This window comes from Sorex fumeus, unplaced genomic scaffold, assembly GCF_029834395.1.
Source record: "Sorex fumeus unplaced genomic scaffold, SorFum_2.1 ptg000037l, whole genome shotgun sequence".
Classification (NCBI taxonomy): Eukaryota; Metazoa; Chordata; class Mammalia; order Eulipotyphla; family Soricidae; genus Sorex; species Sorex fumeus.
In genome coordinates, this window is record NW_026606094.1 from 31,591,050 (window position 1) to 31,607,105 (window position 16,056).

At 39.4% G+C, this 16,056-nt stretch overlaps 1 protein-coding gene and 1 pseudogene across 1 annotated transcript in view; both read left to right on the forward strand.

Annotated features, from left to right (window-relative positions):
- GNAI1 (G protein subunit alpha i1) overlaps nt 1–16,056 on the forward strand; it is an 80,472-nt gene that overhangs the window by 40,352 nt on the left and 24,064 nt on the right. The window contains exons 2-3 of the mRNA XM_056118235.1: nt 5,651–5,693; nt 5,786–5,927. Of these exons, the coding sequence (XP_055974210.1) occupies nt 5,651–5,693; nt 5,786–5,927 (185 nt within the window). The remainder of the gene's footprint in view (nt 1–5,650; nt 5,694–5,785; nt 5,928–16,056) is intronic.
- On the forward strand, nt 310–942 carry LOC130027450 (high mobility group protein B1-like; annotated as a pseudogene).

Sequence of the window (16,056 nt, forward strand, 5' to 3'; positions counted from 1 at the left end):
GAGTAGGTGAAGGAGAGAGAGAAGTGTGGCATAGTTGGAGGAAGTGAAAGGGGAGGAAAGAGAAGGAGACACATTTGGTATGATTTTACACAAGTATATCATCATTGCAATCTTCTCTATTCCTCCGAAAACTGCATCAATTCCTTTTTTCTACTGTTTGCTTTAGTGTAAGTGCCAATAGAGTAGAAATCCTAAAAGACATCAGAACAGCCATTGCAGTACATTGAACTCCATAAAGACAGAGCCGGGCAAGTGAGAGCCAGATGGGCACTGGGCGACTCTGTGCCTCGCTGAGGAATATAATTAAACATGGGAAAAGGAGATCCTAGGAAGCCAAGAGGCAAAATTTCACATAGGCATTCTTTGTGCAAACTTGCCGGGAGGAGCACAAGAAGAAGCACCCAGATGCTTCTGTCAACTTTTCAGAGTTTTCTAAGAAGCATTCAGAGAGGTGGAATACTATGTCTGCTAAAGAGAAAGGAAAATTTGAAGACATGGCAAAGGATGACAAGGCCCGTTATGAAAGAGAAATGAAAACTTATATCCCTCCTAAAGGGGAAACAAAAAAGAAGTTCAAGGATCCCAATGCACCCAAGAGGCCTCTTTTGGCCTTTTTCTTATTTTGAGTATCGCCCAAAAATCGAAGGAGCGCATCCTGGCCTGTCTATTGGTGATGTTGCAAAGAAACTGGAGAGGTGGAACAGCACTGCTGCGGATGATAAGCAGCCTTACGAAAAGAAGGCTGCCAAGCTGAAAGAGAAATATGAAACGGATATTGCTGCATACCGATCTAAAGGAAAGACTGATGTGGCCAAGGAGGGAGTTGTTAAAGCTGAAAAGAGCAAGAAAAAGAAGGAAGAGGAGGAAGATGAAGATGATGAAGAGTTTGAGGAAGAAGAGGAGGATAAAGTAGACGAAGATGAAGATGATGATGATGAATAAGAGGAGTACTGAACATCTGAGTCCTGGATGATACTAATAAACTAATAATTGCAGAGGTTTAAAAAATTAAAAACAAAAGACATCAGAAGCTGTCGTGAATAATCAGAACACTTTTCCAAGATTGTCTAATGTCAGTATGTTTTCTGGCATTGCTTCCTCTATGTCTTTCTTAGCACTTGGCACTTGTTTGGTAGCATTCATCTCCTTAAATCATCTTTTGTTAATTCCTCTGCATACCAAGCTAAAGGAAAGCCTGGTGTGGCCAAGTGAGTATCCATGCATAAGTGAACTCACACAGTTAAAACGTATTGTTCAAGGGGCAATTGTACTTGGGATTTAAATATTTTTAAAGTATCCTACTTTCACTGTTATTTTATAAATTGATAATGTAAATAATTTTTCCTTATTTTCAACAGGAATGCTCACTTTTTTTTTGCTTTTAATCTCTATGTGCCATTAGTTCCTCTTTATTTGTTTTGGTTTAGAATAAGCCCCTTAGTATTATTTTTTATTTTCTAATTATAGTATGATAAACCACTAGTTTTAAATGTTTGTAACTTTGCTTTATTTCAATTTAAACAAAATAATAATTTAGTTTTGTTTTATGTGAAATTTTGGAATAGTTCAATTTTGCATGAAAATTAAGATTTCTTGGGGCTGGAGCAATAACACAGACAGTAGGGCGTGTTTGCCTTGCACGTGACTGACCCGGGTTCAATTCCCAACATCCCATATGGTCCCCTGAGCACCGCCAGGAGTGATTCCTGAGTGCAGAACCAGGAGTAACCCCTGTGCATTGCCACGTGTGACACAAAAAGCAAAAAAAAAAAAAAAAAAAAAAAGATTTCTTGGAGCCAGAAAGTGGCTGAGCACACTCCTAGCATGTACTGGGCAAAGTGGCTGAGCACATTCCTAGCATGTATTGGGCCTAGAGTTTGCTTCCCTGAGCTAGAGAGCATGCAACCGCTTCTGGGTATGGCCTTGAAGACTCCAAAGTACTGTCAGCAGAGGCTCTCAACTTGACCAAGCTTTTTTGTATGTGAACCCTATTTTAAAAATCAGCATTTCTTAAGTGTAGTAGTGTCAAGAATTCATTACAACAGCTCATCCCCCGTGTTAGTCACTGAACAGTCTGTGGTGCTGGGCAGTTAACCCTGCGGAGGGAACTGGACATAGCACTTTCTTGGAAGTGAAAATCAGCAGTTTGTTTTCAGATCAAAAGGTCATTTATCAACATTGACAACCTTAAAACTTTCTGAACTGTCCCTCAGCAAAATCAGAGTAGACACTTTTTAAATGATCTTTATAGTGCTCTGTTACATCATCTGCTTGAGTAATTGAATGTAGCCAAGAATTTTGCAGGGGCCGGAGTGATAGTAAAGCTGGTAGGGCGTTTGCCTTGCAAACAGCTGACCCAGGTTCTATCCCTGACATTCCATATGACGTCCTACAGCACCACCAGGAGTAATTTCTGAGTGCAGAGCCAGAAGTAACCCTTGAGCATCGCAGTTGTGACACCTTCCCCCCCTCTACAAGTTACTTTACATAGATCTTGATTAGCCTTTCATTTCCCTCTCCCCACCTTTCCTTGTCCTAATTGGGTGCAGTTCCCTTCTGGATCCTGAGAGGAGACTGCTGCACACCTGCGTCCCCACTGCAGATGGGTCCACTCTGTTACTGTGGCGATGCTCCTTTGCCCTTCCACCATCTGTGTGGCATGTTATCTGATGCTGAGCTCCACTTTGTACACCTGCTGGGCTCAATATTTGCTTTCACAGTTGCAATTTTCCACCAGCCACTTCCTTCTTTTAGAGAAGCCGTAGGGAGATCCTCCTGGGTGTGCTTTATACCCGCTGACCTCCCATGATCACACTGCATGCCGCTGTTGCTCTTTAGCAGTTACAGTTCTCCCTTCCCGCTACTTTACGTAAAGTTGCATTCATGGCATAGTTTGTGGACTGTTAGTTAACCAGCTTCTTTGTCGCCTTCACCAGCCTTGTGACCCCAGAGGAACCCATGATCTCAGCCTTTGATCTGGCTTGGATTTGTGCGTGTTTGTATGTGCATACATAAATTCCTTATTGATTTTTTGAAGGATGAGTCCTGCCATCTTTTTCATCTGTATTTAGTGAAAAGCAGTAAATAGCTGCCTGACTCAGTAATACTGCTAGGAAAACTTAACCTGTTTCTCCCTTTTTCTATCCCTTCATTACCTCTGTCTTCTTTAAAACAAAACAAAAAGATTGCCTCTGGCAGTCTCAGAAATGATTACAAAAGGAGATTTGTAGAGAACAACTTTTTTAACTCTTTTTAATATTTCCAATTTCGTGACCTTATCTATAGGACATTGGTTATTTTCCTGTTCCGAGTCTCTGCATGAAAGTCAAAATTGAAAACTAATTATATATTTATATATTACAAAGCTTTGGAATTTTTTTTCAATGCTTATGCATCAAAACCAATCAGTCCATCAAGGAGTATTTGTTGACTAGCACAGAAATTAAATAGAAATCAAATCAAGAAATCTGTCATTTCCACTCTAATGTTAAATAGAATTCTGAGCTTTTTTGGGCCAGGCCCTTACTACAAAACTGAATGTCCTGGGTCATCCATTATTTTAAGGAAATTAGAATTTTAAGATGCCTTATATTAGAAATCTTTTGCTTTTCCTGGCTAAGATTTCTAAATCCTGTTCTGAGTACATGTAGTTCATCTTGTAAAAATCTTGTCTTGGGACTGTTTATCTAAGAACTGTTTCTGATAATTCCCCGTTGTATAGTTCTGAGACTTCACTGGTTTTATCACGATAGCCATTTTCTGGGCCTTTTGAGTTGTTGAGTTATTTCACTAGTACACCGTTAATGAAAGCTCTCTATGTAAACTGTAAACACCCTGGGACCTCTCAACTTAGAGAAATGTGCGAGCCATAATTCCTACAATTGTACTTTTCACAGAGCCAAGTATACTGTTGATGACTAATAAATAATGCGTTACTTATTTGGGAATTGTTTGTATTGGCAGATGCCCTCAAGAATTCAGAGACTGTCTGTAAATGAAGAATGCCCTCGTTGTTAATTCAGCAGGGAAATTTTCTTGAATATCAAATCATTAGTAAAATACAAGCAATTTCTCTTCCACCCACCACAGTAGATTTTCATATAAGCCATTTAACTAGGCCTGTTTTCAAATCCTTATGATGATGATGATGTTGTGTGTGTGTGTGTGTGTGTGTGTGTGTGTGTGTGTGTGTGTGTTTGAGAAAAGGGTAAAGAGCCAAGAAGTTTGCCAACTACTTGTCTCAATAAAAAAAAATAGCTTAAGTTAAAGGTTTCTGGTTCATTGATTGAGTGCATAACACAAGTTAGCCACTAAAAATTCAAATAGGAATATCTACTAAGTGAGAGACAGCAAGATACATATGAGGAGCAGGTTGTGAAAGTCTGGTTAAGGAGAGGTGTTTAATCTTTGACTAAGGCTCACCAACCTGGCGGTAAACTGGATGTTGGCACAAAAAAACTTTTGGAACGTGTCCATGTAATCAGTAATAGAGTTTCTTGGGACTGTAAACTTATCAGTAATATTAGAGCATGAAATCCCAGGATGGGAGAAGCATGCTGAAAGTAGACTATAGACCGAACATGATTGCCACTCAATGTCTCTTTTTCAAACCACAACACCCAAAAGGAGAGAAAGAACAAAAGGAAATGCCCTGCCACAGAGGTGGGGTGGGATGGGAGGGGGATGGGGGAGTGGGAGGGATACTCGGATCATCATTGGTGGTGGAGAATGGGCACTGGTGGAGGGATGGGTACTCGATCATTGTATAACTGAAACCCAAGCACAAAAATTTGTAAGTGTACAACTGTACCTCATGGTGTTTCACTAATAAAAATTAATAGAAAGAAAAAAGAGGACACACAAAAAATGTACCTACTTTACATCCTTAATGTTTTTCATTAGGTGTTTTTACTTTGTAAAATATTATAATAAAAATGACGATACTATAAAAAAGGTATCTCATGAGTAGAACTTTCTGGTTAGGATTCAAATTGTGCGGAGACTGTGTATAAAGAGAGTGGAAGAGAAATTTTGAAAATGGCTTTATAATTTGGGTTATAGGGAAGATGAGCAAATACAGAAGGAGGGAACAAGTATTTTAGCCCTGCACACCATCATATTGTCTAGTATTGGGAGTTACTGTTGTCTGTATGTTTTAAGTATTTAATAACCAGTGTTGAGCATATATTGCATAAGGCAGAACTAAATTGACATATTGAATATATTAAAACTTGTGTGGTTTCTTGGCACAACTGCCACCTACATCACAAAAGCAGAGGTTAAAATCATGGTAGTTGGCTAGAAAAAAACATTTTCCAGTGTGAAGCAGCAAAATCTTGAATAAAACTGATTTATAGGACTTTCACGTGAAGCTATTGAAAATAGAATTTTAATATTTTTTAGAAATACACATAAACTATGGCAAGCATTTTTTCTGTTGAGCATACTGAATATGAATATTATGAAATAATAAAAATGAGATATTTTAAACCTTTTCCATATAATTAGAAACCATAAAAGCTCATTTTAGTTTTTAAAATTTACTATGAAAAAGAAGAAAATAAATGTTTGTTTTTGTGTTATTGAAAGTCAGATACACATGGTGATGAAGTGAAATAATTCCTATTTTTTTTTATTTTGCTTTTTTCAGGTGCTGGTGAATCTGGGAAAAGCACAATTGTGAAGCAGATGAAGTAAGTCAATTTAAAAATCATGTTTTCTGACGTTTAAGTATATCCTTCCACCAAAGGTAATAACTGTTCTTTTATCCTTTTTGTCTACTTAGAATCATTCATGAAGCGGGATATTCGGAAGAAGAATGTAAACAGTACAAAGCGGTGGTCTACAGCAACACTATCCAGTCCATCATTGCTATCATTAGGGCCATGGGCAGATTGAAGATAGACTTTGGTGACTCAGCTCGGGCGGTAAGTTACTAAACTCACATACAAGCAAGCCTGATGAGTAATGAAAATAAGTTGCTTAATAATACCCCACTATGCATCACAGATTTATCAAACATCTCTCTTAAACCGACCATTTACTCGAACTAGACAAAAGGAGCTTAGTGAGTAAAGTGAGTCAGGCTTTCTAAGTGAATGTAATGTGAATATGCAGAATATATACTCTTCCATTATTATTATTACTTTTTTAAAAGCCATACATGACTATTCTCAGGGCTTTCTTCTTCCTGGCTCTATGCTCAGGGTTCACTCCTGGAAGGGCTTCTGGAACCATATTTGGTGCAAGGGGTTGGAACCATATCTGGTGCAAGGGATTGAACCTGGGTCAGCTTTATACAAGGCAAGTGCTGTACTATCTTTCCAGCCTTATAGTTTGCCCTTTATTGCGGAGTACTATCCTTATCCATGAGTTCACTTGGAGAACTGAGTAATCAGTTCAGTATTTTCTGTACAATTAGTGGTAGTTGGTACTACTCTTATCTCCTTAATACATTTTGCTAATTACTCCTGAGTTTAGTTAAGAGCCTGCATTGGTACTCTTCGAAAAGAAAAAGTTATTTTTCCTTTTTAATTTGAAATGTTGAAATGGTTCTTTGAGTTCATACTAGAATACATTGTAGTCTAATCACATAAAATGAAAGCAGTGTAAAAATTTTTGTATCTTAGACATAGGAAAATATTGTTCGGAACACTTACTACTACAAGAGCCCTTTGGAGATAAGCTGGTTCCAGGATTTTATCAGTAAAGGAACTGGAACCCCAAAATTTGTGTGATATAAAGATTGTCACAGTTGGTGGTAACCAAGGTGATGTTACTTTGCTTTTCAGTATTTGACCCAATAACTTGTTTGGGGTTTGATTGGGAGCAGCCCTTCCTTGTTCAGTCCATCTGGAACCGTCTTTTTCCCTCTTTTTACTTAGCGTGTTTCTTGCATAAAGGCCCTCCCATTGATCATCGATTTGCTCGAGCGGGCCCAGTAACGTCTCCATTGGAGATTTTGTTGTTACTGTGTCTAGCATATCGAACACATCACGGGGAGCTTGCCAGGCTCTGCCATGCGGGCGAGATACTCTCGGTAGCTTGCCGGGCTCTCCAAGAGGGGCGGAAGAATCGAACTCGGGTTGGCCATGTTGGCTGCGTGCAAGGCAAACGCCCTACCCGCTGTGCTATCGCTCCAGCCCGTTTCTTGCATATGTGATCAAATTTTATTATTTGTGTACAGTTTACTCTTCATTGATTCTTTTCTTGCATATTAAAACCTGACCAACCCAAGACCTGTAACTGACTCTCTAGCAAATTTTTTAATATTTGTAAAAAAGAGTTGATGATTGCTATACTAGCACTCCACCTCAGGCACCTTGGCGGCAGCCACGACTGACACAACCTGCACCGACATCACCACCTCCGTGGCCACCGGCGGCTCGGGCTTGGGCTGGAGCGATAGCACAGTGGCTGGGCGTTTGCCTTGCATGTAGCCAACATGGCCGACCCGAGTTCGATTCCTCTGACCCTCTCAGAGAGCCCAGCAAGCTACCGAGAGTATATCACCCACACGGCAGAGCCTGGCAAGCTACCCGTGACGTATTCGATATGCCAGACACAGTAACAACAAAGTCTCCAATGGAGACATTACTGGGCCCACTCGAGCAAATCCATGAACAACGGGAGGACAGTGACAGTGACAGTGATACTAGCACTACTTTTTAGAATTTCTTTATTATGCATTCAAATTTGTGTGTGTGTGTGTGTGTGTGTGTGTGTGTGTGTGTGTGTGTGTTGCATGCAGTCTTCCCATTACTGTGGAGACTTTTAGTATAGACTACATATTTTTATTTTTTTCTTTTTGAGTGGGTGTGAGGCAACCTCCAACAGTGCTCAGTACCTAGCTCTGTGCTCAGGGATCACTCCTGGTGGAACTCAGGAGGTTCTATGGAGTGCTGGGAATTGAACTGGGGTTGACCATATGCAAGACAAGTGCCCTACCTGCTGTCCTATCTCTTTAGTTTACAGTAGATTTTTAAAACAGAGACTTAATTCATGTAGATAGAAAATAAAACAAAATGAAAGCAGTGCTGGGGAAATCTATAAAATAAATCTTGTTTATTTATTTGATATTCGTATTCGATATGCCCAAAATAGTAACAATAATGGATTTCATTCGCCTGGCCCTGAAAGAGCCTCCAATACTGTTGGGAAAGACAAGTAAGGAGAGGCTGTTAAAATCTCAGGGCTGGGATAAATGGAAACTTTACGGGCACCTGCTTGAGTAAATCGATGAACAACAGGATGACAGTGTTACAGTTATTTATTTGAGGGGACTTGGAATGGAGGATAGACTTCATCCTTCATCTGTTCTGGAGTCTGAAGATCCCACCTTAGATTCTTGGACAAATGGCCTCGACGATGTGGTGTTGTTTAGGATGTGATGTCAGGATTGCCTTGGCCACCCCAGCAGTGCTAGGGGAACTCGCGGGCTGCATACTTGAGGGGCTCTGAGGATTCCAGGGATGCATCTGGTGATGCTTTATGGACCCACTTGACCTTTGTACAATCTCTCCAGCTCCTAGTTTGCCTTATAAATTCTAATCATTTTAGTAAATTTCTGGGACATTGTCATTTGCTTTGATTTTCTTTTAAAGATTAAAAAGCATAGTGTGTTTAAATTTGTCATAGATTTCAAGATCATTTAAATAATGATTCTTCAGATATTTGTCTAGATACTAGATTTGACCCTTAATCATTTTTTTGGACTCATCTGCACTGTTCATTCAGTCTGTAACATATTCATCACTCAGTCATCTAAAAATGCTTTTTGATCTCTTAGTCTTATCACAGACAGGACCAATCCTTAGATTAAAAAAAGAAGACAAGAAAGACATAAATCGTATTATGCACCAATTCTAATTTTGACTTTTTAATCCTTTTTCACAAAACATCTAGTTTCGCATTTAGCTTTTGGATGTGAATAATGGAAAGACTTTATAGTATTCATTTCAGATGGCAGTGAAGGGCCAGTACAAGCAACTTTTTATGATGTCTTATTATAATGCTTTTATTAAGATGTCTCCTAATTTTAGCCTTATTGTTATATATCCTCCTTTTCATTATTATTATCATTATTTGTATTGTAGAGAACATTCCAGACAGTGCTAGAGCCCATCAGCGCCATGTCAAGTGGGAATAGGGGGGCATCTGGAAGAGGACAGGTGAGGGCCTTTGGTGCCCCGGATCTAAGTGAGGGCCTCACCGGCTTAGCCATGTACTCAATGCTCGAGCTGTCTTCCTCAGGTCCTGTTTTCTCTCCCCCTTCCCACCGACTTATATGACTTGGTCTTAGTTTCCACGTTGACTGAAATATGGTTCTCTCAGTAGGGACTTTTTTTCCCCATTTGTTTGCAGATGCTTTGGATATATTTTACTCATATTCGCTTCACATGTCCTAATATGATGCACTTTTCCTTACTCTACTTATATCCTAGTAGCTATTCCTTTTCTATCTACCGAATATTGTTTCTGTTTGGTTGTTATTACTATTGCGTTAAACAGGTATTCTCATGTTGATTTTGGTCCTTTTATTTTATGTTCTGGGTTCACTTGCTTCTGTACAAACTTTAACATTTTAAATGACTTGTACTAAATTAGTTGAATATGATGAGAATGTGAAGAAGGGACATTAGCGTCTTTATTAAAATAACAGCTTTCTAGATAAAAATATGGAAACAGCATTCTGTGATTAAGAAGATACAATATGTTCTAGGGCCAAATATAGTTCTGTTTCTAACATATCAATTCCTGGAAATATGAGCCCTGAAACAAAGTTATTTAATTTTTATGAATCCTTCTATGTACTTTCTCAGAGCATAGATATTATCAGCATTTTAATTTACAATATAAAATGACTGAAATTTCTATTTTTTCTGAAGTTTAGTGAGATTGAGAATCTTTTGTATTTTTTCTCTGAACTTTTAGTATTTTTGCTCAATTCTCATTAAGGTGGCCTTTTCACATAGATTCTATTAAATATTAGGAATATTAACCTTTGCATTTCTCTTTATTAGTGAAACACCATGAGGTACAGTTGTAGACTTACAAACTTTCATGCTTGGGTTTCAGTTACACAATGATATTGAGTACCCATCCCTTAACCAGTGCCCATTCTCCACCACCAATGATCCCAGTAGCCCTCCCACCCCCCACCGCCCCATCCCCCTCACCCCGCCCCACCTCTGTGACAGGGCATTCCCTTTTTCTCTCTCTTTCCTTTAGGGCGATGTGGTTTGCAATAGAGGAATTGAGTGGCCGTGGTGTTTGGTCTATAGTGTACTTTCAGAACACATCTCGCATCCCAAGCAAATCCTTCAAATATCCTTTACTTGGTATTCCCTTCTCTATCTGAGCTGCCTTTTCTCCTGCATGGACCAAGCCATGGACCAGATCTCCTGGTACTTATCTCAACTATTCTTGGGTGTTCGTCTCCATTCTGTTACTTTATATTCCCCAGACGAGTGCAGTCTTTCTATGTCTGTCCCTCTCTTTCTGGCTCATTTCACTTAGCATGATACTTTCCATGTAGAACCACTTGTATGTAAATTTCATAACTTAATCTTTTCTAACAACTGCATAGTATTCAATTGTGTAGACGTACCAAAGTTTCTTTAACCAGTTATCTGTTCTTGTGCACTTGGGGTTTTTTTCCAAATTCTGGCTATTGTGAACAGTGCAGCAATGAACGATAGAAGTGCAAATGTCATTTTGACTATACTTTTTTGCCTCTCCGGAATATATTCCCAGGAGTCATATTGCTGGGTCAAATGGGAGCTGAATTTCTAATTTTTTGAGAATTGTCCATACTGTTTTCCAAAAGGGCTGAAACAGTCAACATTCCCACCAGCAGTGAAGGAGAGTCCCTTTCTCGCCATATCTGTGCCAACACCGGTTGCTTTTATTCTTTTGAATGTGGGCCAGTCTCTGTGGTGTGAGATGATATCTCATTGTTGTTTTGATCTGCATCTCTCTAATGATTACTGATGTAGAACACTTTCTCATGTGCCTTTTAGCCATTTGGATTTCTTCTTTGAGAAAGTTTCTATTCATTTTGTCACCCTATTTTTTGGTGGGGGTAGGATGATTTCTTCTTGTGGAGTTTAACCAGTATTTTGTATATACTTGATATCAACCCCTTATCGGATGGGTATTGTATGAATATCCTTTCCCATTCTGTAGACTATCTTTGTATTTTGGTCACTGTTTCTTTTGAGGTGCAGAAGGTTCTTAGTTTAAGATAGTCCCATTTGTCTATCTCTGTTTTCACTTGCTTTGCCATGTCACCTTTGAAGATACCATTAGCTTCAATGTTGTGGAGGGTTTTGCCAACCTTGTCTTCAATGTACCTTATGGATTCTGGCCTGATGTTGAGGTCTTTAATCCATTTTGATCTTACTTTTGTACATGGTGTTAGGCAGAGATCTGAGCCCACTTTTTTTTTCATGTAGCTGCCCAGTTTTGCCAGCACAATTTGTTAAAGAGGCTTTCTTTGCTCCACTTCACTTTTCTTGCCCCCTTATCAAAGATTAGATGATCATATGCTTGGGGGGAGATGTCAGTATATTCAACCCTGTTCCATTGATCTACAGCTGTGCCTTTGTTCCAGCACCATGCTGTTTTAATTATTACTGCTTTGTAGTAGAGTTTCAAGTTAGGGAGGTTGATTCCTCCCATTTTCTTTTTCCCCAAGAATTGCTTTAGCTATTCGTGGGGGCTTATTGTTCCATATAAATTTCAGGAGTGTTTGCTCCATTTCTTTGAAGAATGTCACGGGAATCCTTATAAGGATCACATTGAATTTGTACAATGCTTTGGGAACTATTGCCATTTTGACAATGTTAATTCTCCTGATCTGTGAGCAGGGTGTATCTTTCCATTTCCTCATGTCCTCTTTCATTTCCTGAGGTAGCATTTTCTAGTTTTCTTTGTACAGGTCTTTTTCATCCTTAGTTAAGCTGATTCCTAGATACTTGATTTTCTGAGGCATGATTGTGAGCGGGATTGCTTTTTTCATGTCACTTTCTTCTCTCACTATTTGCGTATAGGAAAGCCATAGACTATTGGGTATTGATTCTATAGCCTGCAAGTTTACTATACAAATCTATTGTTTCTAAGAGTTTCTTTGTAGAGGTTTTAGGATTCTCTAGTATTATATCATCTGTGAATAGTGAGAGCTTGATTTCTTCATTTCCTACCTGAATGCCCTTAATATCTTTTTCTTGCCTAACCACTATTGCAAGTACTTCCAGTACTATATTGAACTGCAGTGTAGAGAGTGGGCATCTTTGTCTCATCCCTCATCTTAGAGGGAAGGCTCTTAGTTTTTCCCCATTGAGGATGATACTTGCCATAAGCTTGTGGTAGATGGTTTTAACTATATTGAGGAAAGTCCCTTCTATACCCATTTTGGTGAGTGCTTTCATCATAAACAGGTGCTGGATCTTGTCAAATGCTTTTTCTGTATCTGTTGATATGATCATATGGTTTTTATATTTTCTTTTGTTGATATATGGATTATGTTGATTGATTTCCAAATGTTAAATCATCCTTTCATCCCTGGGATGAATTCCATTTGGTCTTGTTGTATGATTTTTTTGATGAGTTGTTGAATTCTATTTGCAAGTATTTAGTTGAGAATCTTCGCATCCATGTTCATCAGGGATATCGACCTGTAGTTTTCTTTTTTTGTGGTGTCTTTATTTCCTTTTTGGTACTAGAGAGAATGAGCCTCATAAAAACTGTTTGGGAGAGTTTCTGTTTCTTCAATTTCCTGGAGCGATAGCAGGGCTGGAGCCATAGCACAGTGGGTAGGGCATTTGCCTTGCACACGACTGACCCGGCCGACCCAGGTTTAATTCCTCCACCCCTCTTAGAGAGCCCGGCAAGCTACTGAGAGTATCTCGCCCGCACGGCAAAACCTGGCAAGCTACCCGTGATGTATTCGATATGCCAAACACAATAACAAGTGTCACAATGGAGACGTTATTGGGCCCACTCAAGCAAATTGATGAGCAATGGGAGGACAGTGACAGTGACAATTTCCTGGAAAAGCTTGAGAAGAACTGGCAATAGGTCCTCTTTAAATGTTTGGAAAAATTTGCTAGTGAATTCATCTGGACCTGGGCTTTTGTTTTTTGGAAGACTTTTGATTACAGTTTCAATTTCCATGATATTAATAGGTCTGTTCAAGTATTTAAATCTTCTTGGTTCAACTTTGGGAGATTATAGGAATCCAGGAATTTGTTCATTTCTTCTAGGTTCACTTGTTTTGTGGCATACAGACTTTCAAAGTAGTCTCTGATGATCTTCTGAATTTCTTTGGTTTCCATTGTTATGTCCCCCTTTTCATATCTGATTTGGTTCATTAGAGTTCTCTCTCTCTCTTTCTTTGTGAGTTTTGCTAACTGTTTATTAATTTTGTTTATTTTCTTGAAGATCCAGCTCTGGGTTTCATTGATCTTTTGGATTGTTTTTTGGGTTTTCGTTGATTTCTGCTCTAAGTTTTATTATCTCTTTCCTTTGCCCAGTTTGGGCTCCTTTTGTTGGTCCTTTTCTAAGATCTGGAGCTGTAAAATAAATTTTTTTTTGTGGGCCCTTCCTCCCTTCCTGAAAATTGCTTACAGAGCTATAAATGTTCTCCTTAACGTGGCTTTAGCTGCGCCCCACAGGTTCTGGTAGCTCGTGTCTTCCTTCTCATTTGTTTCCAGGTATCATTTGATTTCTTCCTTGATTTCTTTCCTGACCCACTCATTGTTCAACATTGAATTGTTTAATTTCCAGGTGTTTGATTTGGTTTTCTGCCTCAGTACATGATTAATTTCTATCTTCAGTGCATCATGGTCTGAAAAGATAGTTGATACAATGCCTATCTTCCTGATTCTGTTGAGGTATGCTTTGTGGCCTGGAACATGGTCTATTCTGGAAAATGTTCCATGTACACTAGTAAAGAATGTGTATTCTTTTTTTGGGAGATATAAAGTACTGTATAGATTTGTTAGCCCTCTCTCTCTTTTTTTTCTTCCTTCAGAGGCATTATTTCCTTGCTGAATTTTAATCTTCTTGATCTATCCAGAGGTGTTAAGGTGGTGTTGAAGTCTCCAACTACTATTGTGTTGCTCGCAATGTCCTTCTTGGAGTCTGTTAGCAGTTGTTTTAGGTATTTGACTGGTCCCTCATTGGGTGCTCATACATTTAGGATTATGATTTCTTCCTTCTGTACATATCCCTTGATTAATAAAAAATGGCCTCAGCTGAGCCATGTTTGATTCCTCCACCCCTCTCAGAGAGCCCAGCAAGCTACCAAGAGTATCTTGCCCTCATGGCAAAGCCTAGCAAGCTACCCTTGACGTATTCAATATGCCAAACATAGTAACAAGTCTCACAATGGAGATGTTACTGGGTCCACCCAAGCAAATCGATGAACAATGGGAGGACAGTGACAGTGACTGTCCCTTCTTATCTTTTTCAACCTGAAATCTATGTTGCTCAATACGAGTAAGGCCACCCCGGCTTTTTTGAGGGGTTGCTTTCTTGTAGGATTGTTTTTCCATCCTTTGACTTTGAGTCTGCGTTTGTTCTGACTGTTCAGATGTGTTTCTTGTAGGCAATAGAATGTTGGGTTCTGTCTCTGAATCCATTTTGACACTCGGTGTCTCTTAATTGGTGAATTTAGACCATTGGCGTTGAGAGATATTATTGTCATGGGGTTTTGTGTCATCTTTCTGTAAGGGTTTGTTGTGCTTATAGGGGTTTATTTTGTCTTACAGTAGCCCCTTTAGCCCTTCTTTTAGATTTGGTTTTGAGTCTATGATGTTCCTGAGCTGTTGTTTATCCACAAAATAGTGTACAGTTCCTTCCAATTTGAGTGACAGTTTAGCCGAATAAAGCATTCTTGGTGAAGGGTTCATTTCATTGAGTTTTTTTACTATATCCCACCATTGCCTTTGGGCTTGGAGGGTTTCCTCTGATAGGTCTGCTGTGAATCTAAAAAGTGCTCCTTTGTATGTGATTTCTTTCTCTGACCTTGCTGCTTGCAGTATTTTGTCTCTATCCATGGCATCAATCATTCTAACTATGATATGTCTTGGAGTGTTTTTGTTAGGGTCTCTTTTAGCTGGCACCCTTCAGGCTCTTTAAATCTGGATGCCTGCATTTTCCAGCTCTGGGAACTTTTCAGCAATGATTTCTTTAATTGTGTCTTTTTCACTGGGATTGATTCCCTGACCTTCTGATACTCCAGTGATTCTAATGTTGTTCCTTTTGAAATCATCCCCTAGGACTCTGATTCGCTCTAGAGCTATTTTGAGGTCTCTTGCCATTGTTTGTTTTTGCCTGTAGGCTTCCTGCAGCTCATCTTCCAGCTCACTGCTTCTGTCTTCAGCTGTAGCCATTCTACTGTTGAGGGCACACACTGAGTTTTTTAATTTCATCTACCAAATCCTTTGACACTTCTGTGCATAGCTTTTCTATTTCTGCTCTCATTTCTTTCTGTATTTTCTTAATTGTCTGATCCATAGTTTCTTTTATGTTCTCCTTTAATTTATTGGATATCTGTCCCACCGTTTCTTTGAGTTCATTGAACATCTTCATTACTTCATCTCTGAATTCTTTATTGGAGAACTCACATTTCTGAGTAATGCCTATTGTGGCTTCTGGACTATTCATCGTCCTCTCCTCATTGTGGGGATTTGCAGTTTCTTCATGTTGTTGTGGTGGTATGGAGACAGACATGTGACACCAGATTGCTGGGTATGGGTAATATAACTATGGCCTCGAGAGCAGCAGTTGGCCCAAAAATAGCCACGCCCACTTTTGCAGAGGCCATGTCCCCTAAGGGTACCACACTGGTGTGTGGTGGGGTACAGATCTGGGAGAGGGAGAAAACTGGGCACAGCGTTGGGGACCTAACAGGATGGTGCTCAGGGAGAATGGGTGGCCTAGTGTCCTAGAGGATGCCTGTGATGTGGGCGCAGGGAAGACGATGTTCCAAGTTCATTTATTCACTGACCTTGAAGAGGAAGATAACCGGGCGTGGTGTTGGGGACAAAC